General features: G+C 43.3%; 2 protein-coding genes and 1 long non-coding RNA gene across 9 annotated transcripts in view; 1 reads left to right on the forward strand and 2 right to left on the reverse strand.

Moving 5' to 3' along the window:
* The window catches only part of LOC127008307 (dynein axonemal intermediate chain 1-like), a 31,140-nt gene extending 21,925 nt beyond the window's left edge, over window positions 1-9,215 (reverse strand). Inside the window, exon 1 of the mRNA XM_050880179.1 lies at window positions 8,829-9,215. The gene's annotated coding sequence lies outside the window, so the exon portion shown is untranslated. The remainder of the gene's footprint in view (window positions 1-8,828) is intronic.
* Window positions 1-13,334, forward strand: part of LOC127008308 (uncharacterized) — a 36,402-nt gene extending 23,068 nt beyond the window's left edge. The window contains exons 2-5 of one of the 7 annotated variants that reach the window (XR_007761016.1): window positions 10,311-10,555; window positions 11,828-12,044; window positions 12,211-12,381; window positions 12,810-13,334. This is a non-coding gene — a long non-coding RNA (uncharacterized LOC127008308). Of the gene's footprint in view, window positions 1-10,310; window positions 10,556-10,897; window positions 11,101-11,362; window positions 11,531-11,827; window positions 12,045-12,210; window positions 12,382-12,809 lie in introns of those variants that run through there. The other 6 variants (XR_007761018.1, XR_007761014.1, XR_007761015.1 and 3 more) reach the window with 6 other exon arrangements.
* LOC127008306 (translation initiation factor IF-2, mitochondrial-like) lies at window positions 12,659-22,553 on the reverse strand. Its single transcript, XM_050880174.1, has 14 exons — window positions 22,306-22,553; window positions 20,730-20,937; window positions 20,167-20,284; window positions 19,293-19,476; window positions 17,375-17,535; window positions 17,020-17,196; window positions 16,779-16,828; window positions 16,128-16,346; window positions 15,598-15,738; window positions 14,801-15,009; window positions 14,108-14,328; window positions 13,603-13,767; window positions 13,374-13,514; window positions 12,659-12,978 (listed from the first exon to the last, which is right to left on the reverse strand). The coding sequence occupies exons 1-14, from the start codon at window positions 22,311-22,313 to the stop codon at window positions 12,806-12,808; spliced, it is 2,175 nt and encodes a 724-aa protein (XP_050736131.1). The 5' UTR covers window positions 22,314-22,553; the 3' UTR covers window positions 12,659-12,805.
* Window positions 22,554-22,668: the final 115 nt, after the last annotated feature.

Here is a 22,668-nt window from a genome sequence, read left to right on the forward strand (position 1 = left end):
CTATCCTTCGTCTCCTAAATATAGATGTCACTTCAGTACCACGAAGATAATTAGACGCCTCTCTGTATCTTGCGTCACCGGCTACCCTTCGTCACCTAAATATAGATGTCACTTCAGTACCACGAAGATAATTAGACGCCTCTCTGTATCTTGCGTCACCGGCTATCCTTCGTCTCCTAAATATGGATGTCACTTCAATACCACGAAGATAATTAGACGCCTCTCTGTATCTTGCGTCACCGGCTACCCTTCGTCACCTAAATATAGATGTCACTTCAGTACCACGAAGATAATTAGACGCCTCTCTGTATCTTGCGTCACCGGCTACCCTTCGTCTCCTAAATATAGATGTCACTTCAGTACCACGAAGATAATTAGACGCCTCTCTGTATCTTGCGTCACCGGCTACCCTTCGTCACCTAAATATAGATGTCACTTCAGTACCACGAAGATAATTTGACGTTCCTGAATCTTTCGTCACTATGATCCTGAACTTCACTCTTAAACGTCACCCTCTTCACCTTTCATACATTTGAACATCACGAAGAACATCTCTTTGAATCTCCCCTCAACACGGTTTCTTGTTTCTTTTCGTCATTTTTAACTTGAACGTCACTCCTCAAAGCCATCCATCGCCTTTCAAACATAAACGTCACTTGGACATCACGAAGACAGATAATTTAAACATCTCTCTGAATCTCTCTTCACACCTCGATATCATGGTATTTTTTCGTTACCATGAGCTTTAACATCACTCTTTAGAATCACACTTCGCCTATGAAAACATAAACATCCCTTGAACATTAGGATTCTGAACATATTATTGAGTCTCCCTTCACCACGAGCTCTTGTTTCTCTTCTTCACCATGACCCTGAATCAGCCACCTCTCAACAGCCTCTTCAGTGCCACATCCATCCCCTTAAAACTACAAACACTTGAACAACACGAAGCGAATCTGAACTTCACTTTGGCTCTCTCTATACCAGGAGCTCTCCACCATTACCCACTAAGCTCCAATGCTGTTCAACGCACACTACTCTACTTCTCCCTCCCTGGTGAGCTTTTATCAGCCCTCAGAGACCCTCCAGTAGAGTCCCCCTTCACCGTTTGTCTTGACGTCAGCGCAGTCTGTAATGGGAGAGTATTAAGTCTGAGCTCCCCTTTGAGGTCTCCCATCCGTTCTCTTTAGGCGACGGGAACGCGGCTGCAAGAAACATGGATCAAGGCGCTGGAGGGTTGGAAGGGGTAAAAAGAAGCGAGCTCGTGACATGCAAGAGGACGGCGTTAGTAAGAAGTCATATAAAAAGCTGCGCGGTGGTGTTTTGATGTGGCGCGGTGGTGGTGGCGGGTTGTCGTTCTTGCTCACTTTAACGTTGTCTGGGTTATTGAGTTGGAATTGTATGAAGAAACGTTGTGTGTGTGTGTGTTTGTGGATGTCCATTACGAAGGTTTTTATTGTGTTTTTTGATGCTGGTTTTCGTTTTGGGTCATTTTAACGCTGTCTAGGTTTTGTATAGAGTTGTTTTGGAGTCTGAATTGCAAGAAGAGACGGTCTGTGTGTGCGTGGATGTCCATTACGAAGGTTTTTATTGTGTTTTTTGATGCTGGTTTTCGTTTTGGGTCATTTTAACGCTGTCCGGGTTTTGAATAAGAGATGTTGTTGAATTTAAATTACATGTGTGGATATTCATTACGAAGTTTTTTATTTTATTTTGCGGTTGCTAATATTCGTTCGGTTGTTAGCTCTTTCTTGCTCATTTTAACGCCATTCAGATAACTTGGAGACGTTGTGAAGTCTGGATTGCTTAAGAAAACGTTGTATGTGTGTGGATCTCCATCACGAACGCTTGTATTGCAGTTTTTGGTGTCATTTTTACACTCTTGTCTGCTTATTTTCCTTTTCTGTCGTATCATCCACCGGGCAATCATTTATATAACCAATCATAGACTTTGTGGGTGTGTGAAAACCTTTGGCCAATTGAAAAACCTTTGTGTGGCTGTTGGCGTCACCTTCACACATCGTTTTTACATATTCCATCACTTTGATATACACATTTAGCGCTTAAGACCTGACAGAATGATTATAGACAGTGTGAAAGTGTTGTTATCGAATACGAAGACTTTTGGGGGATTGCTATTATCATTTTTGTTACGCCAGATATCATTTTCGCTTCCTTTGTCGTGTTATTCATATTCAAAGCTTAAAGACTAACCAGATTGTTTATGGAGACGTTTTAAAAGTGTTGTTGTCGAATACGAAGCCTTTTGGGGGATTGCTATAATTATCTTTACACATCAATATCATTTTCATTTCCTTTGTCGTGTTATTCATATTCAAAGCTTAAAAACTAACCAGATTGTTTATGGAGACGTTTCAAAAGTGTTGTTATCGAATACGAAGCCTTTTGGGGGATTGCTATAATTATTTTTACACGTCAATATCATTTTCATTTCCTTTGTCGTGTTATTCATATTCAAAGCTTAAAGACTAACCAGATTGTTTATGGAGACGTTTTAAAAGTGTTGTTGTCGAATATGAAGGTTTATTTTTACGTACTTTTAACTTATTTTGTACGCCAGCCAGTCTTTATTCCTGTGTTCTTCTGTTTCCCTAATTCACGGCTAATAAAACACAGATTCCTTATAGAGACATTTTATATGTGTAAATATCGATTCTCAAACCTTATTTGTGGTTATTATTTTTTTATACACTGGCCAACCGTTTCTTTCCTTAATTACATTTTTTTTCCTTTTTCACGACTTAAAAACAACCAGAATATCTTTAGAGACGTTTGTATGTAAGGATATCGATCTCAATGGCCTTTTTTTGTGGCCATTAGTGTTATTCTTATACGGCAGCCATCCTTTTTCTTTTCCTTTGTCCCTTTCCTTCCCTTACTCACCGCTCAAAATCAAACCAGAGTGCGTGGATATCGATTTCAAGGCCTCTTTTGTGGTCATTATTGTTATTTTTACGCGCTGGTCATCCATTTCTTCTCCTTTGTTCCTTTCCTTTCTTCATCCATTCCTTAAAACGAACCAGATTCCTTAAAAAGACGTTATGTATGTGTGATTATCGGTTTTGAGGTCTGTTTTGTGGTTATTTTCGTTGTTTTTACGCGCTGATCATCCATTTCTTTTCCTATATTCCTTTCCTTTCTGTACCCATTCCTTAAAATCAAACCAGACAGCGTGGATATCGATTTCAAGCCCTCTTTTGTGGTTATTATTGTTATTTTTACACGCCGTTCACTCGTTTATCTTTCTTCTCTCCGGGTTAAACGAGGGAGCGCAGGGGGAGGGCAGCGAGGGGGTCGGCGCTCCCCTTCGGCGCCGCCAGCAAGCTATTTCTGAAGATTCTCCGCCTTTGTCATATCGATTCCCTTTAGCTCAATTCGGGCGCTTCCTTCCTTTCTTTTATCCTCCTCTTCCCGCTAGCTATTATGCCCCTATACATGCAAGCCCCTCTCTCTCTCTCTCTCTCTCTCTCTCTCTCTCTCTCTCTCTCTCTCTCTCTCTCTCTCTCTCTCTCTCTCTCTCTCTCTCTCTCTCTCTCTCTCTCTCTCTCTCTCTCTCTCTCTCTCTCTCTCTCTCTCTCTCTCTCTCTCTCTCTCTCTCTCTCTCTCTCTCTCTCTCTCTCTCTCTCTCTCTCTCTCTCTCTCTCTCTCTCTCTCTCTCTCTCTCTCTCTCTCTCTCTCTCTCTCTCTCTCTCTCTCTCTCTCTCTCTCTCTCTCTCTCTCATATATATATATATATATATATATATATATATATATATATATATATATATATATATATATATATATATATATAGAAATTGACAAGCTCGCATTTTCCTCGTTTACATTCTTATTTACACAAACATTATTTTTTTTCTTTAGACGTGGTAATCTCTTCGACACACACACACACACACACACACACACACACACACACACACACACACACACACACACACACACACGGGGACAACAAAGAAACACACACACACACACACGGATTCGAGTCCCAGAAATCACCACAGCTGACTTAATCCACAAGTTAATGTTATTCTCTTCCTCACGCAAGTTTGGTAGTGGTGGTGGTGGAGACAAGGTGTTAGAGGCACCATCCACCTCCACCTCCACCTCCACCTCCACCAGCGGCACGTCGTTACTGCAGCCCCGCCCACACACACACACACACACACACACACACACACACGCCGGCCAGTACGTAACTCCCTTTTATGGATCTTGAGCAACACACCTTCCTTACTTTCTTAGACTGTTCCTCTCTCTCCTTCTCTCTCTCTCCCTCTCTTCCTCTTCCTCTTATCCCTCCCCCTTTCTCTCTCCCTTTCCTCATCTTCCTCTTTCTCTATCCTCTTTCCCGTGAGCACCTCTTCCACTTTTACCATCTCCCTCTCTCTCCTTTTCTCTCTCCCTCTCTTCCTCTTCCTCTTATCCCTCCCCCTTTCTCTCTCCCTTTCCTCCTCTTCCTCTTCCTCTTTCTCTATCCTCTTTCCCGTGAGCACCTCTTCCACTTTTACCATCTCCCTCTCTCTCCTTCTCTCTCTCTCCCTCTCTTCCTCTTCTTCTTATCCCTCCCCCTTTCTCTCTCCCTTTCCTCCTCTTCCTCTTCCTCTTTCTCTATCCTCTTCCCCGTGAGCACCTCTTCCACTTTTATCATCTCCCTCTCTCTCCTTTTCTCTCTCCCTCTCTTCCTCTTCCTCTTATCCCTCCCCCTTTCTCTCTCCCTTTCCTCCTCTTCCTCTTCCTCTTTCTCTATCCTCTTTTCCACGAGCACCTCTTCCACGTTTACCATCTCCTCCACCACCACCCTTGATAATCTCTCTTCTCCTCCACCTCTCCACCAATCCTCATCACCATTATAACTATTACTCCATCACCACCACTCTTATCCACCTCTCTCAACTCCACTCCTCCACTCTCATCACCACCATCATATTACCACCACCATCACCACCATCATCACCGCCATTATTTCAGCGTCTTTTGTGTAGTAATTGTTTTATTTTCTTGCTTTTTCTATGTGGTAGGCTAATTCTTTTTTTTAATATTATTGTGGAACTATTTATACGAAGACTCTCTCTCTCTCTCTCTCTCTCTCTCTCTCTCTCTCTCTCTCTCTCTCTCTCTCTCTCTCTCTCTCTCTCTCTCTCTCTCTCTCTCTCTCTCTCTCTCTCTCTCTCTCTCTCTCTCTCTCTCTCTCTCTCTCTCTCTCTCTGTGTTTATCATTTTACGGCTTTTTTTTACTGTTTTCGTATCTTATTTTCTCTATTATTTTCTCTATTCTACGTTTGGAAACATTTTAACACTTCAGAAATAGCCTAATAATAATAATAATCTCTCTACCTATCTCTCTAGCTATCTCCCTATCTCTCTAGCTATCTCTCTATCTTTCTATCTATCTCTCGGTCAATGACGGTCAACACGGTTCCTTAATGTAGTGCCAAATAATAATAATAATCTATCTACCTATCTATCTAGCTATCTCCCTATCTCTCTAGCTATCTCTCTATCTCTCTAGCTATCTCTCTATCTCTCTAGCTATCTCTCTATCCATCTAGCTATCTCTCTATCTCTCTAGCTATCTCTCTATCCATCTAGCTATCTCTCTATCCATCTAGCTATCTCTCTATCCATCTAGCTATCTCTCTATCTCTCTAGCTATCTCTCTATCCATCTAGCTATCTCTCTATCTCTCTAGCTATCTCTCTATCCATCTAGCTATCTCTCTATCTCTCTAGCTATCTCTCTATCCATCTAGCTATCTCTCTATCCATCTAGCTATCTCTCTATCTCTCTAGCTATCTCTCTATCCATCTAGCTATCTCTCTATCCATCTAGCTATCTCTCTATCTTTCTATCTATCTCTCGGTCAATGGCGGTCAACACGGTCCCTTGATGTAGTGACAACCCTCGCACGCTCGCGGTCGTGTTTGTTTACTCTCCTCGTCGTCTCGGGCTGTCATGCGCCGCGGTCGTTTTGTGGCGGCGGCTCCGGCATGCAAAAGGCTCAGACGGGGCGTGACTGACTGCCCGCTATTATTCACTCTACTGCATGGAAGGCTAAAAGGATGGATTGCTCAGTTACTTCCTTGTTTTTTTTGTATAGGAGTTGACTTGGGGGTGTTTTTACTTGAAGGGATGTTTTTTTATAGGAGTTGACGTGGAGGTCGTTGTTCTTTCTACTGTATGCGAGGAAGGTCTAAAAGGATGGATTGCTCAGTCACTTCCTTGTTTTTTTTTTGTATAGGAGTTGACTTGGAGGTGTTTTTACTTGAAGGGATGTTTTTTATAGGAGTTGACGTGGAGGTCGTTGTTCTTTCTACTGTATGCGTGGAAGGCTAAAAGGATGGATTGCTCAGTTACTTCCTTGTTTTTTTTTATATAGGAGTTGACTTGGGGGTGTTTTTACTTGAAGGGATGTTTTTTTATAGGAGTTGACGTGGAGGTCTTTGTTCTTTTTACTGTATGCGTGGAAGGTCTAAAAGGATGGATTGCTCAGTCACTTCCTTGTTTTTTTTGTATAGGAGTTGACTTGGAGGTGTTTTTACTAGAAGGGATGACGTCGTTCTTTCTACTGTATGCGTGGAAGGCTAATATTTCCTTTTTCTTATTTAATTTCTCGTTTATCTGTTTCTCTATTAGCTTTTTTATCGTCTACGTAAGGCCTTGAGAGTGTCATGTTATAATATGATGTTTGCTTCCATTAAATCGTATAATTCACCGGTCTTCATCTTTAACATTACAATCTTTTCCATTTCCATTGCTAATAGGATGAATGGTAGCCTATTTTTTTATTGTGTTTCTTTATCATTTTTACACTGACGGTCGCTTAATTCTTCTTTTTGATGCTTGTTTATATAAAAGCGTATACTTCACCGGTCTTCATCTTTAACATTACAATCTTTTCCATTTCCATTGCTGATAGGATGAATGGTAGCCTATTTTTTTATTGCGTTTCTTTATCATTTTTACACTGACGGTCGCTCAGTTCTTCTTATTGATGCTTGTTTATATAAAAGCGTATACTTCACCGGTCTCCATCTTTAACATTACCATCTTGTCCATTTCCATTTCTGACAGGAGGAATGGTAACCTATTTTTTGTCATTATATTCCCTGGTAGCCTTTCTTACTGTATGTAGCTAAAGAATAGATGAATGAATTAGTCAGCGCCAGATATCAGGGTTCACGGCGTATATGTGTGTGTGTGTGTGTGTGTGTGTGTGTGTGTGTGTGTGTGTGTGTGTGGTGGTGGTGGTGGGGAGGGTTGTGTGTATGTGTGTGTGTGTGTGTGTGTGTGTGGTAAGGTTCAAGAGGAGGGTATCACGACACCTCTCCTCCCGAAATTGACCTCTCTTTCGGCCACTCCTCTTAACTCTTTTATAGGAATCGTGAGGAGCGGGCCTTTTTTCATTATCGTTTCCCTTTTTTTGCCCTTGAGCTGTTTCCTCTGCTGTAAAAAAAAGGGGGTTAAAAAAAATCGAGGTGAACTGATAGGGATTGAAGGAGCGACTCAAAAATTAGGTGTTGAGGGTCACGGGTCAGGGATCACGAGGTCAAAAGTAGAGGAAAAGGTCAAGGTGCTAAAGTTAAGTGATGGGGGGTGAAAGAGTGAAAGGTCAGAGGTCAAAGATTACAAAAGAAGAAGAAAAAAGAAGAAAGAAGGTTGAAGATTAAAGGATGAGAGAGAGAGAGAGAGAGAGAGAGAGAGAGAGAGAGAGAGAGAGAGAGAGAGAGAGAGAGAGAGAGAGAGAATAAAAACTTTAATGACAGACGACAAAAGTGGCAAGAGATTAAAATAAGAAGAAAAAAACGGTCAGAGATCAAGTTAAGTTAAATGAAAAGTTAGGTCAAAGGTCACGTTACTATATCAAAATCAAGAGCAAGGGAAGAATAGGCCTATCGACTCGAAGCTCCTAATTTTAGTATATACAGTAGGCCTAGCTATTTAAAGGCACCATCATCATCATCATCACAATCATCATCATTACCATCATCACCATCACCATCATCATCATCACCATCATCATCAGGAGCAAGAGTGATCGTTCGGACCTCACCTGCGTGCGTTCCGTGTGTGTGTGTGTGTGTGTGTGTGTGTGTGTGTGTGTGTGTGTGTGTGTGTGTGTGTGTGTGTGTGTGTGTGTGTGTGTGTGTGTGTGTGTGTGTGTGTGTGTGTGTGTGTGTGTGTTGTTTACGTTTCGTGCAGGTGTTGTGTTTGTTGTTGTTGTCTTCCGTGAATGGCGTTTAGCATTAAAAAAAGTGAGTCACAGGGCATCAGGAAGTGTGTGACGTGCGTGTGTGTGTGCGTTTGTTTGTTTGTTTGTGTGTGTGTGTGTGTGTGTGTGTGTGTGTGTGTGTGTGTGTGTGTGTGTGTGTGCGCGCGTAATAATATGTATACAGGATTTAGTCAAGTTCAAATTTCTCTCTTTCACGAATTCATCATAATATCATCCACTAACTTTGTTCTTTTTAGTTTTATAAATTCTTTCGTTAATTAATTTATTCCCGTATCTGTTTATCTGTTACTAGTGTGTGTGTGTGTGTGTGTGTGTGTGTGTGTGTGTGTGTGTGTGTGTGTGTGTGTATTTACCTATTTGTAGTCTACAGGGCCCAAGCTAAGCTCTAATAGTCCCGCCTCCATATCTACATTAATCCAGCCTTTCCTTTGTGTGTGTGTGTGTGTGTGTGTGTGTGTGTGTGTGTGTGTGTGTGTGTGTGTGCAGGAAGCTTATTTCGTCAGAGGAAGCAACGCGTGGGGACGGGTACTCCGCGGGGACGGCACCCTCGGCCCAAGGGGGGACACTCACTTACCGGGGGGGTACATGACAACGGGGCAGGTCACGCCAGGTTAGGGCAGGTCACCACCGTCCTCTCCGTGCAGCACAAGGGCGGGGAAGGTAGCGGAGGGAGGTGCGGGGTCAGTTCCTTGAAGCACGTGTCTTCCGAGGGGCGACCAGACGTGTGTGCCCACCAGCCGCCGCTCCCAGACTGAGGCGGCGGCGGCTTTGTGTGTGGTGGTGTGAGGCACTGGCACCCCCTCAGCCTGGCACTCCATACACTACCTCAGCCCCCTGCATGGACCTTATCTTACGAGGACAGGAGGGGTCGTATTATAAAACACTTCGTCGCCCAAGAACACATATTTGACAAGGCTTTCATAGGAGTTGTGGGCATTTCCAGGAGTAGTTTTATGACCCTAGTGTTAGTTTGACCCTCCTCCAGCACTATGAACCTGAAGAAACACTAGAACCCGACTGACCCCCTCAAGGCTTTCATAGGAGTTGTGGGCATTTCCAGGAGTAGTTTTATGACCCTAGTGTTAGTTTGACCCTCCTCCTGCACCATGAACCTGAAGAAACACTCACTAGAACCCGACTGACCTCCTCTTTGACCTTTAGAAATAGCTGATGTGAAAAGTGAAACTGTCTTATAATACCGACCGAGATATCGTAAGAGGCTAAGAAGGTAAATTACGAAAAGAGCGTTGAGAAATTTAGTTAAGGCAACCCTGACCCCATTTTCTCTTAGTTTTAGAGTAGCCCCCCCTTAATCCTCACCCCCGGCAACCCTAACCCCATTTTCTTTCAGTACCTCTTCCATTAAACCATTGTTCTGCTCTCTATCAACATCCCCTAACTTAAAACCCTTATTTATTTGTCTCAAGAATAAGTAAATGTATATGTTTTCATTTTAAGGCAACTCCCCCTTAAGTTTGGTGATTTTATTTTTTTTTACAACAAAGGAGACTGCTTAATGGCAACAAAAAGAGTGCAGAGAAAAAAAACAAGCCCGCTACACCCTCTCCCCTCCTTTGTGTATCTTTACGAACACATATTGTTGAGGTATAGGCCTGCACACCTTGACACACATCCTCGCCCCTGCACGCCACTCAACCCACCTTTTCTATAGCTTTTCAAAGACGGATACATATGCTGGCACTTCATGCACAACCTCATCCCCCTGCATTCCTCTACACCCTCTCCCCTCCTTTGTGTGTCTTTACGTACACATATAGTTGAGGTATAGGCCTACACACCTTGACACACACCTTCGCCCCTGCACGCCACTCAACCCACCTTTTCTATAGCTTTTCAAAGACGGATACATATTGATGAGGTAAATACATGAGGTAAATACATGGATACATATTTATACAGGCTCCTCCATTTCCTGTAGGCCTTTCTTAGGGGTTACTGTAACAAAACTGTGCATATTTCATCACTTGTTTTATTTTATGAGTTTGATAATCACAATTTTATACGTCATTTCAGTCAACCGTTTTGTTTTTTTCAGTGCTATATGACCATGGCAACCACAGCGCCACGGTGAAATGCCCCAGTCAATCAATCAGTCAATCAATCAATCAGTCAAATCATCATTGTTTAAATCGTGCTTCTCTGGATGTCCCGCAATGCTCTGTGACGACCTCAGCACTCTGTAGGAGCTTCAGTCATTAAGAAAGCAGCAAACTCAAGGCACCTCTCCACCCGAAATTGACCTCTCTTCTGGCTACTCAACATTTGTCTATTATGGAAGCGGTGAGTAGCGGGCTTTTTTTCTCTGCGCCCTTTTTGTTGCCCCTGAGCCGTCTTCTTCTTCTTCTTCTTCTCTGCCTTATTAATCCCTGCCTTATATGTTGTCGCCAGTAACTTCTGCCTTGAGCCGTCTCCTTTGCTATAAAAATAAACTCAGCAAACTTAACTAACTATCTTAACGCTCATTTCGTAATTTAGCTCCTTAGCCTCTTACAATATCTCCTGTCCTCGTACGGTAAGCTCCATCAGGTTGTTGCACCGCTCATCAAAGAACAAGAAATGAGGAAACCCTAACTAACGCTGATGATGGTTTGTTTCCTCTTACTGTCTCGTTCGGTGTTCCAGGATCCATGCTTCGACCCTCCATTGTCCCCAACTCCGCGCAGTTCCTCACTCACCCTTGGGTAAGACGGACGTGTGCTGAGCCGCCTAGTTCCTCCGGGGTGAGGGTCTCGTGCTTTAAGAATACGTGACAAGAACTTGGGAGGCTCAAAGAGAGAATTTGGCTGCATGCAACATTTAGAGGAGCTTCCCGTGCATGATTAGAGGTGTGACGAGATAACGAGCGCGTGACGGTTCGGAGGGAAGTGTCATTGTCGTTTGGAGTGAACCGAGAACCACTTAACGAGCCATTACTTCCATCTACCTTGCCTCTAAACGACCTTATTAGAACAAACACTACCTACCAAACAAGCTCTTAGGGCCGATTTCACAGTCATTTTGTTTGGTTTGACCGTTACTAATGGCGGCGATCGTTGCTATAGTATTTCCACGTAAAACTGGCCGATGGGGGAGTGGCGGCTGCGAGGTTAGCCCGAGACCCGCACCTTGCCACACACTCTCAATACCTCTCGCTTCCTCTGCAGCCACCACTACCCCATAGGCCAGTTTCACGTGTAAAACTATAGCGTCGATCGCCGCCATTGGTAACGATTAAAACAAACAAAGTGACTGAAAGCGGCCCTAAGAGCTTGTTTGGTAGGTAGTGGTTGTTCCAATAAGGTCGTTTAGGGGCAAGATAGATGGCGGTAATGGGTCGTTAAGTGGTTCTCGGTTAACTCCTCAAACAAAACGCGCGTTATGTTATCATTTAGAGTTAGACCAATGGAACAAATGATTTTTTTCAATACAGTATGTTTCTTTGCGATCAGGAAACTTGGTAATAATTGTTTCCGAAGAACAAGAAAATAGCTGTTAGGATGATACAGCCGCTCTTTTTACCTTAACTGGATGATCATTTTTTTTTTTTATCTAAGTTATCGCTTTTTTTTCCAGAACTCTTGATGCTGCTGCGACAGACTCCAGGATCAAGGACACGCGAGACTCCAGGATCAAGGACACGCGAGACTCCAGGATCAAGGACACGCGAGACTCCAGGATCAAGGACACTCTAGACTCCAGGATCAAGGACACGCGAGACTCCAGCACACGCGATGCCTCCCTGCCTCTACTAGTGTCAGGGAGAATATGGAACTTCCTCTCTTCAATATTGGTAAGACGTGTCCTTGAAGCATGAGGTATACTACATTGAGGTACTATAAATGAGGTATGTAAGGTACTACACTATGCATTTATTAATTTCTCAATACTTTTTTGCTTTATATTAATTTCTTCCAACACCTTTTTGCTTTTTTTATTAATTTTCCCCCACACTGTAGATGACACCTGGCAGGAGGTGGAAGAGGCGTCATAGGAGCCATGTGGACACCCTACTCTCTTGGTTATTATTTGAAGTGATGTGCCCGTGATTACCCCAGACCCTCCCTGGCGCCCTGTGACGAATGGAGAGGCTGAAGGAGCAGAAAAGTATAAGAAAATTAAGTGGAGAGGTAAGTGGATAAATCATTTTCTTACATGGTTAAGGCCCGTCTGCATGATTGAGCAGTGCTCTCGAGTACAGGCGAGCGGTCTGCCCGTTGACAGGCTTACCGCTTGTGCCTGCTGAAAAAGTACTAGGTTTTCAGCAGGCACAAGTGGATCGTGTGGACGGGCCTTTACAAGCGAGGGTGATGATAGTGACTTTAGCAGTAGTAACAGCTCTATAGTTTGGGTTCCTCATCCCTGTTGTGTCCTGTTAGGGTTGTAGGGGATCAGTAAAGGTCCTGCTAAAAATATTACTAAAATTTATTAACAACTTATTCACAGGGCTTCATGGGTATACACAATATGTAAAGATCTGATACAGAGTGAATCCATTAACATACAGTATAATAGCAATAGAATGTTACAAATGTATGCTCTGCTTCCTTTTACTTAGAAACCTGGATCCCAGTCACTTCTCTGAGGAACGAGATTGATTTTATAACAGATGAGGGTGTCGCCGGGCTGGAACCGGAGCTCTTCATCGGCGAAGCGCAGGCCACACTCCTTCCCTCGCGCTATGCTCTCCACCTCATCCTTCAGGTGCCGCATGGAGGACAGCTCACCTGTAATAACGACTTGTGTCACTGGCGAAGTACAGCCAGATAGGACAGCAGCAATCCTGGCAGTGATCAACTGTTTATGGATGCCAAAAGTGTTCGTCGCTGAGTGCCAGGGGTCAAACTCAGGCCCTCCAAGTAGAAGTCAATGCACACTATAGGACTGTGTTAATGGTGTGGGACCCAAGTGTCTGGCAAATTACTGCTAAAGCCTCTGGCATGGTGACCTTAAGCTCACAGGTGGCTCAAATGCTGGGCTGCCTTGACTTCGATAACTGGCACTCAGCGGTCCACATTTCAAGATTATTTACAGCATTATTATGTTAGTTTACATATAAATGGTTCATACAAATTTACAAATGCACTGTAGTTTCTCTGATAATTCTCCACAAGTGACTGACCCTCGTGAATGTTATCCTGTCCCCGCACCACCCTGAACAAGGCATTCTTCTTGAGGGTGCCCTTCACACATCGGGACCCAGCCACCGGCACCTTCTTGCGGCCCTCCGTGATGACGAACTCCTCCAGGACGTTGGCCTCACCTGCAGGAGTAATAATGGGTGTTATTTTACCAGTTATTGATGGAAGGGAATATACAACAAGATTGATAAGAAGCCTCCTACGACCCACCAAGTATTTCCTCCTCTTCCTTGAGGGGCAGCCGTGCGGAGATCTGTTCCTTGAGGTGGTCAATGAGGTGGTAGATGACCTTGTGCTCCGATATGGTCACACCTTCCTTCTGGGCCTGGGCTCTTATGTCTTTGGGCACGTCCACATTGAAGGTGTAGATGATGCCTGGGTGGAAAAAAACTCAAATTATTTAGTATAAGCTCCTGTAACTACACCTCCTTACATAACTATGGGAGCTGATTGGAGTTACAAGTCAATGTTATCTTGGAGGGGGAAGGCAGGGGGGCTTCTGGACCAGTTTAGTGTCTGGTGGCTAAGGTATAACTCAACCCTGATGAGTCAAAAGCTTACAATATGGACTGACAGACTTGTGAGAAACGAGTCTCCGTATCCACAGATTAAATTGAGTGACAGACTGATGAAAAATGTCTCTTAGTAGCCATAAAGAACAATCATGTAACAAACCTAACCTGACAAATTATTACACACAAACTCTACCCTGTACCCGAGAAAGCAGCAGCCATCGTCACATCCGTGGAGGTGACATCCCCGACCCCATAGCTGATGACATCCAGCTCACACTCGGTGCTGTAGTAGGTGTCGAGGGTGTCCAGCAGCGCCTCCACCGACCCATCCACGTCCCCCTTGAGCACCAGCGACACCCGAGGCGGCCCAGACACCTCGATGACTTCCTTTGGCCGCGGTCCTCTCTGGCGGAGCTTGTATCTGTCACCAACCAAAAGGAGGAGTGTTTAGGGTGTTAGTTAATAAAGGGTTGCTAACTATCTTCTGCCATCTCTCTCCCTCATCCCTCTTCACTTTCCATCTCTCTTCTACATCATTTTCTTCTCATATTTCTTTTATCTTCCCTTCTTCCTTCTCCCTCACCCTATTCCCATATTACTTCTACCTCATATTTCTTCCCATTTTCCTTCCCTCTCCCCTTATTCCCATCTTTCTTCTATCTAACATTGTCCTTCTATTTCACCTTATTACCTTTTCCTTCCATTTTATTTATTCCAATCTTCATTTTATCTCCCCTTATTCCATTTCCTTCCATCTCACCTTCATCCCATTTTCTTATCTTACCATCTTCCTTCTCTACCTCCCTTTATTTCCATCTTGCTGCCATCTCTCCTTATTTCCATTTTCCTTCTATCTCACATCTTCCAGCTTCCCTTCTTCCTTCATCTCTCACCTTATCCCCCTCTTCCTCTTCTCCTCCCTCTGCGCCCGGTACTGTTTGAGGTGCTCCTGTAGCTTCTCCTGGATAGCCGCCTCGTCCTCCGCCTGCTTCAGCCGCTCCTGCTCCGCCTGCCGCCACTCCACCACCTCCGTTGCCCGCCGTTCGCCCTCCACCTCCAGCACCACATCCCCGGCGGAGGGCAGCTGGCGCCACCCAATCACCTGCAAAAAAGGAAAAGAGGATGGAGAGGATGTAACATGATTAACTTAACAATTTGGGCTTGCTAAGTTCTCCTAATCCCTAACTCTTTTCTCTAATGAGTTAAGGGTTTGCATTATATATATCTACTTACTGACCATAATTTGGATTGCATGTTCCTATATAACTTTTAAGAGGCAAGATGGGCCATAAGAAGATAGTCTGGGTTGAATTCACACATAGAATTCTGGGTTAGTTTCTTACAGTTCCCACCTTCAAACAGCATCTCAGGGAGGGGAGGAGAGGAAGTTTAGGAGTATCAAAATGTAAGAGAGAACTTAAAGAAACAGGTGAAGAAGTAAAAAGAGAAATTAGTTAGTGCAGTACATTAAAGGAAGAGTAATAAAAAGCATTTCTGGATTTATCTAATAAGTGTTATTTTCTTTCTACTTTTTCCTCATTAAACTAAAGATAAGGGGGAAATATGGACAAGGGGCTGGGAAAATATGGACAAGGATCTATGGGAAATGAGGGCAAAGTTATCCTCTTCATAATCTAAGACTTCAAGGGTCAACTGGAAGAGGTAAGATCAAACAAGCACTTGGGAATACCTCTACAGGGGTGGACGGGGGAGCAGACTTGATGGAGCGTCCAGCGTCATCAAACATGTTCCTCACTTTGGCCCACGCCGTACCAGCCACCAGGACGGCCCCACGGGAGAGAGTTCCCCGCTGGATCACACATGTTGCCAGCTGGAATGTAGGGTGCGGGGGTAAGTATACCCGTGGGGAGGCACTAGAGTGGGAATGTTTCAGTTAAGGATATACAGAACAAAGAAGCAGACTGACAAAAATTATAGCCATTCTTTTAACTCCAATTTCTCTTTCCTCTCCTTCAGTTTCCAATCTTCTCTTAGTAAAATTTGCTTCAACTTGTCTTTCTGCTAAGGGAAAAACAGTATGTGTATTCCTGTGACACCATAAATACGGACCAACTTCTGTAAACGTACTCATAAATTATATTACTTACAAATAAAACAAGCCAAAACACACACCATCCCTAATTCAGTTCCTTCCTGTTATTATTATTTTATTTTTTTAGTCTTCCCTCTCACTGACATTTCCAAAGACCAATTATTTACCTTTCCTCGTCCTGGGTCTGTTCTGGACTCCACCACGACTCCCTCCACTGCACCATTAGGGTCGGCACGAAGGTTCAGCAGCTCGGCCTGGGTCACCACAGCCTCCATCAGCTGATCCAAGTTGAGGCCGTTCAGCGCTGACACCTCCACTGCCTGCACCTCGCCCCCTTGCTCCTCCAGCTGTATTCCGGCGTTCAGCAGCATCCTCCTGGTGTGGGCCTGAGAGATAAGGGGATGGAGGGATGATATTGTATAAGTTCTGGTCTTGAGTTGAAAAAAGTTTAAAAGTGCATAAATAATAAAACAGTAACAACGCCCATAAAGTTTTGTCATTTAATTAACTAATCTGTGCTCCTGACAATATGGGTTTAAGGCCTTGACTGCAGATTTCCTACAAGAAGACATCACCAAGCTGCAGGAATGGAGCAACAAGTGGCTGCTACAATTCAGTGAAGAAAAATGTAAAGTCATGCACCTTGGGAGGGGAAATCCAGCATACCAATACCACATGGGAAACACTCCACTATCCACCACAGAGACAGAGAAAGACCTGGGAGTATATGTTATCAGGCTACCAGTGAAGGCCAAATCCATGCCAACTGCAGCGGACAGGTTAATTATGGAAGCGGAAAGAATCTCTAACGCACTCACCACATCTGCTCCAGGCTTGTCGATCTTGTTGATGGCCACCACAATAGGCACTGGAAGAGGGAGGAATAGAGTGAGAGGGTGACAAAGAAAACAACAGGGGCTATGAGGTTAGGGTTTCACAAAATATTACAAATGCCATTACACTTCAGGAAGGGCAAACAGTCATTTATCCCAGCTGGCTTCCTGAAAAAAAAAAAAAAATAAATAAATCTTCCCCCTGGATACCCTTTGCTCCACTCACCATTAGCTTCCTGGGCCATGCTGAGGGACTCCTTGGTCTGGGCCATCACCCCATCATCGGCCGCCACCACCAGGATCACCAGGTCCGTCACCATGGCCCCCCGCGCCCGCATGGCCCTGAACGCTGCATGGCCGGGGGTGTCCAGGAAGGTGACCCGCTCCCCGCTCTCCATTTCCACTGAGGAGAGAGGAAAGATGAAGTTTGTAACACACTAAACCACCACACCCCAAATAACACTAATTGGAATGGTGTAAAAAAAAATGGCAAACATACCCTAGGAGTGTAAAACCTGCAAATGAACTGAATACACTCAGCCCACGTCAACACCATGTCCCCCCTGTGTCGTCATGCTGACCTGAGAATGCTCCGATGTGCTGCGTGATGCCGCCATGCTCTGACTGGACCACGGAGGTGTGTCGGAGGCTGTCCAGGAGGGTGGTCTTGCCATGGTCCACGTGGCCCATGATGGTGACCACTGGCGACCGACGGACCAGCTTGTCCTCCTCTGCTGGTGGCCTGGGTGGAGGAGGATCAGTGAACAGGTGGGTGAAAAAACACTGATCTACCTCAGTCTTTGTTTTAAATTTTTAGCCTATTCACCTGCTCCACGATGCACTATATCCTGATTCAATGGACTATTCCACCAAATCTTATCATACTTTGTTACTTCCACAAAAAAAAGCTCCACATAACCTAACCTAGCCTAACAAAACCCCAAACAATTAATATAGGTCTTGACTCAGAAAATTCACATATACTTCCTTAGTAATGAGACTTCTATACAACATAGTAAGGTCATTCTTTGTTGATTTATACCATAAGGGGCTGGCTATGTGTTTCAAGATACCCTAGACTTAACCTAACCTAACAAAACCCAAACAGTTACTACAAGTCTTGACTCAGGAAATTCATATATGCTGCCTTACTAATGAGACTCTATACAACAAAGTGAGGTTATTCTTTGTTGTTTTATACCATAAGGTGCTGGCTATCATGCATTTCAAGATACCCCTAACTTAACCTAACAAAACCTCAAACAGTTAATTATAGGTCTTGACTCAGAAAATTCATATATGCTTCCTTACTAATGAGACTTTCTATACAACAAAGTGAGGTCATTCTTTGTTAATTTATACCCTACGTGGCTGGCTATCATGTGTTTGAAGATACCCTAAACTTAACCTAACCTAACCTAACAAAACCCCAAACAGTTACTATAGGTCTCGACTCAGAAAATTCATATATGCTTCCTTACTAATGAGACTTTCTATACAACAAAGTGAGGTCATTCTTTGTTGATTTATACCCTACGTGGCTGGCTATCATGTGTTTGAAGATACCCTAAACTTAACCTAACCTAACCTAACAAAACCCCAAACAGTTACTATAGGTCTCGACTCAGAAAATTCATATATGCTTCCTTACAAATGAGACTTTCTATGCAACAAAGTGAGGTCATTCTTTGTTGATTTATACCATAAGGTGCTGGCTATCATGTGTTTGAAGATACCCTAAACTTAACCTAACCTAACCTAACAAAACCCAAACAGTTACTATCATTGCTGGCAAAATCATGTGTGAAGAGATACCTAACTTAACCTAACCTAACCTAACAAAACCCTAAACAGTTACTATAGGTCTTGACTCAGAAAATTCATATATGCTTCCTTACTAATGAGACTTTCTATACAACAAAGTGAGGTCATTCTTTGTTGATTTATACCATAAGGTGCTGGCAATCATGTGTTTGAAGATACCCTAAACTTAACCTAACCTAACCTAACAAAACCCAAACAGTTACTATAGGTCTTGACTCAGAAAATTCACATATACTTCCTTACTAATGAGACTTTCAATACAACAAAGTGAGGTCATTCTTTGTGATTTATACCATAAGGTGCTGGCAATCATGTGTTTGAAGATACCCTAAACTTAACCTAACCTAACCTAACAAAACCCTAAACAGTTACTATAGGTCTTGACTCAGAAAATTCATATATGCTTCCTTACTAATGAGACTTTCTATACAACAAAGTGAGGTCATTCTTTGTTGATTTATACCATAAGGTGCTGGCAATCATGTGTTTGAAGATACCCTAAACTTAACCTAACCTAACAAAACCCAAACAGTTACTATAGGTCTTGACTCAAAAAATTCATATATGCTTCCTTACTAATGAGACTTTCTATACAACAATGTGAGGTCATACTTTGTTGATTTATATCATAAGGTGCTGGCTATCCATACTTCCACCAAAACTAAAATATTTTACCTCCTGAAGGCATCCTTATTTTTCGTCTTGTGTTCCTGCTCCTTCGCCGGGTTTCCCTCAATCCTGAAGCGGCAGCCGGCCCGCTTGACAGCCTCCTGAGCCACCCGTAGGTTGGTGATGGGTGCCCCGGGGTGGTCGTAGGAGTCGCTGCCCTCCACGTACAGGAAGATCTCGAATACCGTGTCTGCAGGGAGAGGCGTGTGTGACTGGGTGCTTTTCCTTATGTCTGTTTACTGCTAACCATTTGTGTTTTTACAGGAATCAGTCGAGCTCACACAAAACAAAGGGTGATTTATCATATGCCACTAAAATATAAATAAAATAAAATAATTGAGTAACACAAATAATGAACAAATAACAAAATAAAAATGCAGAATCAATCCCAGTCACCTAATCTTCCTCATTCGAGACACTTAACCCCTTGACTGCGGATTTCCTACAAGTAGACATCACCAAGCTACAGGAATGGAACAAAAAGTGGCTGCTACAATTCAATGAAGAAAAATGTAAAGCCATGCACCTTGGGAGGGGATATCCAGCACACCGATACCACATGGGAAACACTCCACTATCCACCACAGAGATAGAGAAAGACCTGGGAGTGTATGTTACCAGGCTACCACTGAAGGCCAACTCCACACCAATTGCAGTGGATGGGTCAAAGCATTTAGAATAACAAATTAGCACCACAAAAACTGTAGATGAAATTAGGGCAAACAGGTCCAGGTGAAAACGTGACATAAGAGCTTTTGCCACAGCAGGAAGGACTAAACTAATAACAGCCATAAAGAGGGACAGAGTAAGCCATAGCCATATCAGCCATAAAGAGGGACAGAGTGAGTTCTTGCACTGAAATACCGGATGGCCCACGCACCTAAATCCCTCTCAAGACTCCTGGCCAACTCAAGCACGGTCATGTTCTTCCAGATGGACACAACACGCGTCTTCGGTTTCTCCAGCTTCAAGGCTTTGGGGTTCACATGTACCGCATTCTGAAAAAGAAGGATAAAATACATAAACTGAAAAGATGAACGTATCGATAAATACTTCTCTAAATGATGCGATTCAAGGGCAGAAAATGTAAACTGCAGAATAGTAGTAAAAAAAATATGACACACTAAGTAACAAGTCATGGTAGTTGTGGAAGGAAACTGTTGCTTGAAGGTGGAGATAATGCCTAGTAAAGATAGTAAACATAGTGAGTTGCAGAGTAGCAAATAAAAAAAGCAATAAACAAACCCCAAGAAGAAAAGAAGGGAAGGGAAGAAAGTAGAAGAGACACGGGGAAAAGATGAGCAAAGATGATGAGTGTGAGTGTATTTGTGTGTGTGTGAAGTATATACAAAAAGGAATAGTGTATAGAAGATTCGCAAGTATACCCAACCAAAAATCAGAAAACCTAGAGAGCATGCAAAATATTATCCATGAAAGACTTACCTTCGCATCTTTTTCTTTCCTCTTTTTACTGACACTAGCAGAGGTGTGGAAGGCACTGCACTGACTCTCATTACATAGCAGGCACGGAGCAGCTTTCCACACCTTCAACCTGACTTCCTGAAACTGCAGCCGCTCAACACCTCGCAATCCTTGCCTGGACGGTCGTGCTGCCCTCAGAGCCAGGCAGCATCCCCCCACCAAGCATCGTCTGGTGGTAGTCAAACATCAGAAGTTTTATGTAGTAGTCTGAGATACACCAGATGCTTTTGACCATCCTGACCATTAAGAAGAGTCAATCTTCTGAGTAACCCATCCTATAAACACCCTCTTGGGAATATATAGAGGAGGGAGGTTAGCGTTGTTTTAGAGGTTTGTTGAGTTAGTTAGTGTTGTTTAGGTTAGTTTGGGGTTTAGTTAGTGTTAAGTTTAGGTTAGTTTTATGTTATGTTAGTTAGGTTAGGGTAGGTTAGGTTGGGGTTGGGGTTAGGTTAGGTTAGGTTAGGTTAGGTGGGGTAGGTTAGGTTAGTTTAGGTTAGGGTTAGATTAGGTTAGGTTGGTGTTATAGTGTTGTTGTTGTTAGGTTTAGTTGGTTTTAGGTTAGGTTAGGTTAGGTTAGTTAGGTTATGTTAGGTTATGCGTTAGTTTAAATGCATTTGTGTTTAAATGAACTTTTTAGTTGGTAGATTTTTTTCTGTTTTGAATGGTCTGTTTTCTAAAAATTTAAATCTAAAAATTTTATGTCTCTGGGTTGGGGGCAAAAAAAAAAAAAAAAAAAAGCGATGATGATAGAAATGACAATTCTTCATTCAAAACAGGCCAAAAACTAGTTCTGTTGAGATTAATTGACTGGTGAAGTGCTACAAATTTACCGAAGTTTTATTATGTTTTCATCATCATTTCATCGACGCCTGCTCCCAGGAGCTCCCACCAGGGGATGGCCATGGCAGAAGAGCTTCCAACTTTCTCTATCCAGACACTCCCTTCTTGCCTGCTCAAAGTTTCTCAAAGATCTTTCCCCCCTCTCCCTAACGTACTCTTGCACCCTATCCCTCCATTTCACTGGAGGTCGTCCTCTAACATTCCCTCCCTCTATCTCACTCACATACACCCTTCTGGTCATCTTACTCTTCTCCATTCGCTCCATGTGGCCAAACCACTTTAAAGTCTGTTGCTTCACTTCTTCCACCACTCCACACTTCTTCCCTTCACCCCTGAGACACATTCCAAAATTCCAAAATTATGTTTTACAGATAATAAACCCTAAGCAGGACAGCAACAATCAATAGTCAATATTTTGAAGATTCTTTAGTTTCTCAGAACCTGGTTGGTACCACACTGCATTCAGAGAAAGGGATACAACACAAAATATACATAATGACCTCCCGTGAGATGGCTACCATAAAAGATATATTAACCAAAAGGAAAAAAATAAGTGTGGGACAATATCAAATTCAATAACAAGGAATTTTGTCCCCACTGAGGATCACCATGACTTCCAGAACAAGTCAAACAGTGGCTTGACAGAGTGTATCCCACTGTATCGTACTGTTATCTGCCCCCCAGCCCCTTCCCTCACCTCAACATGACAGTGGAGGCGAGGGGCGAGACCCATCACACAGCCACCCGCCCTTCTTTCTTCCCCTCCTGCGGGCCTCTGACGCTGTGTATCGCTTCTTAGGCCTTGACACCTTGATCCTCCGTCCTTTACGTGTGTCCTGTAATTAGTTTTCTTTCTGTCTTCCTTTCCAGCTTCCAACCAGAGAGATTTGATGAGGGGGAGGTCAGTCAGCCGGTCCCCTTAATGCAAGCCACCATGCCATTCCTTTGTTCGAACTCATGCATTCTACTTTCTGCCTTAATACTGCACTCTAAAACACAATATAAACCATAACAACGCACTCAGATACAAAATAAAACTCTAATAAGAAATTAAGTATAT

This window comes from Eriocheir sinensis, chromosome 37 (assembly GCF_024679095.1).
Source record: "Eriocheir sinensis breed Jianghai 21 chromosome 37, ASM2467909v1, whole genome shotgun sequence".
Classification (NCBI taxonomy): domain Eukaryota; kingdom Metazoa; phylum Arthropoda; class Malacostraca; order Decapoda; family Varunidae; genus Eriocheir; species Eriocheir sinensis.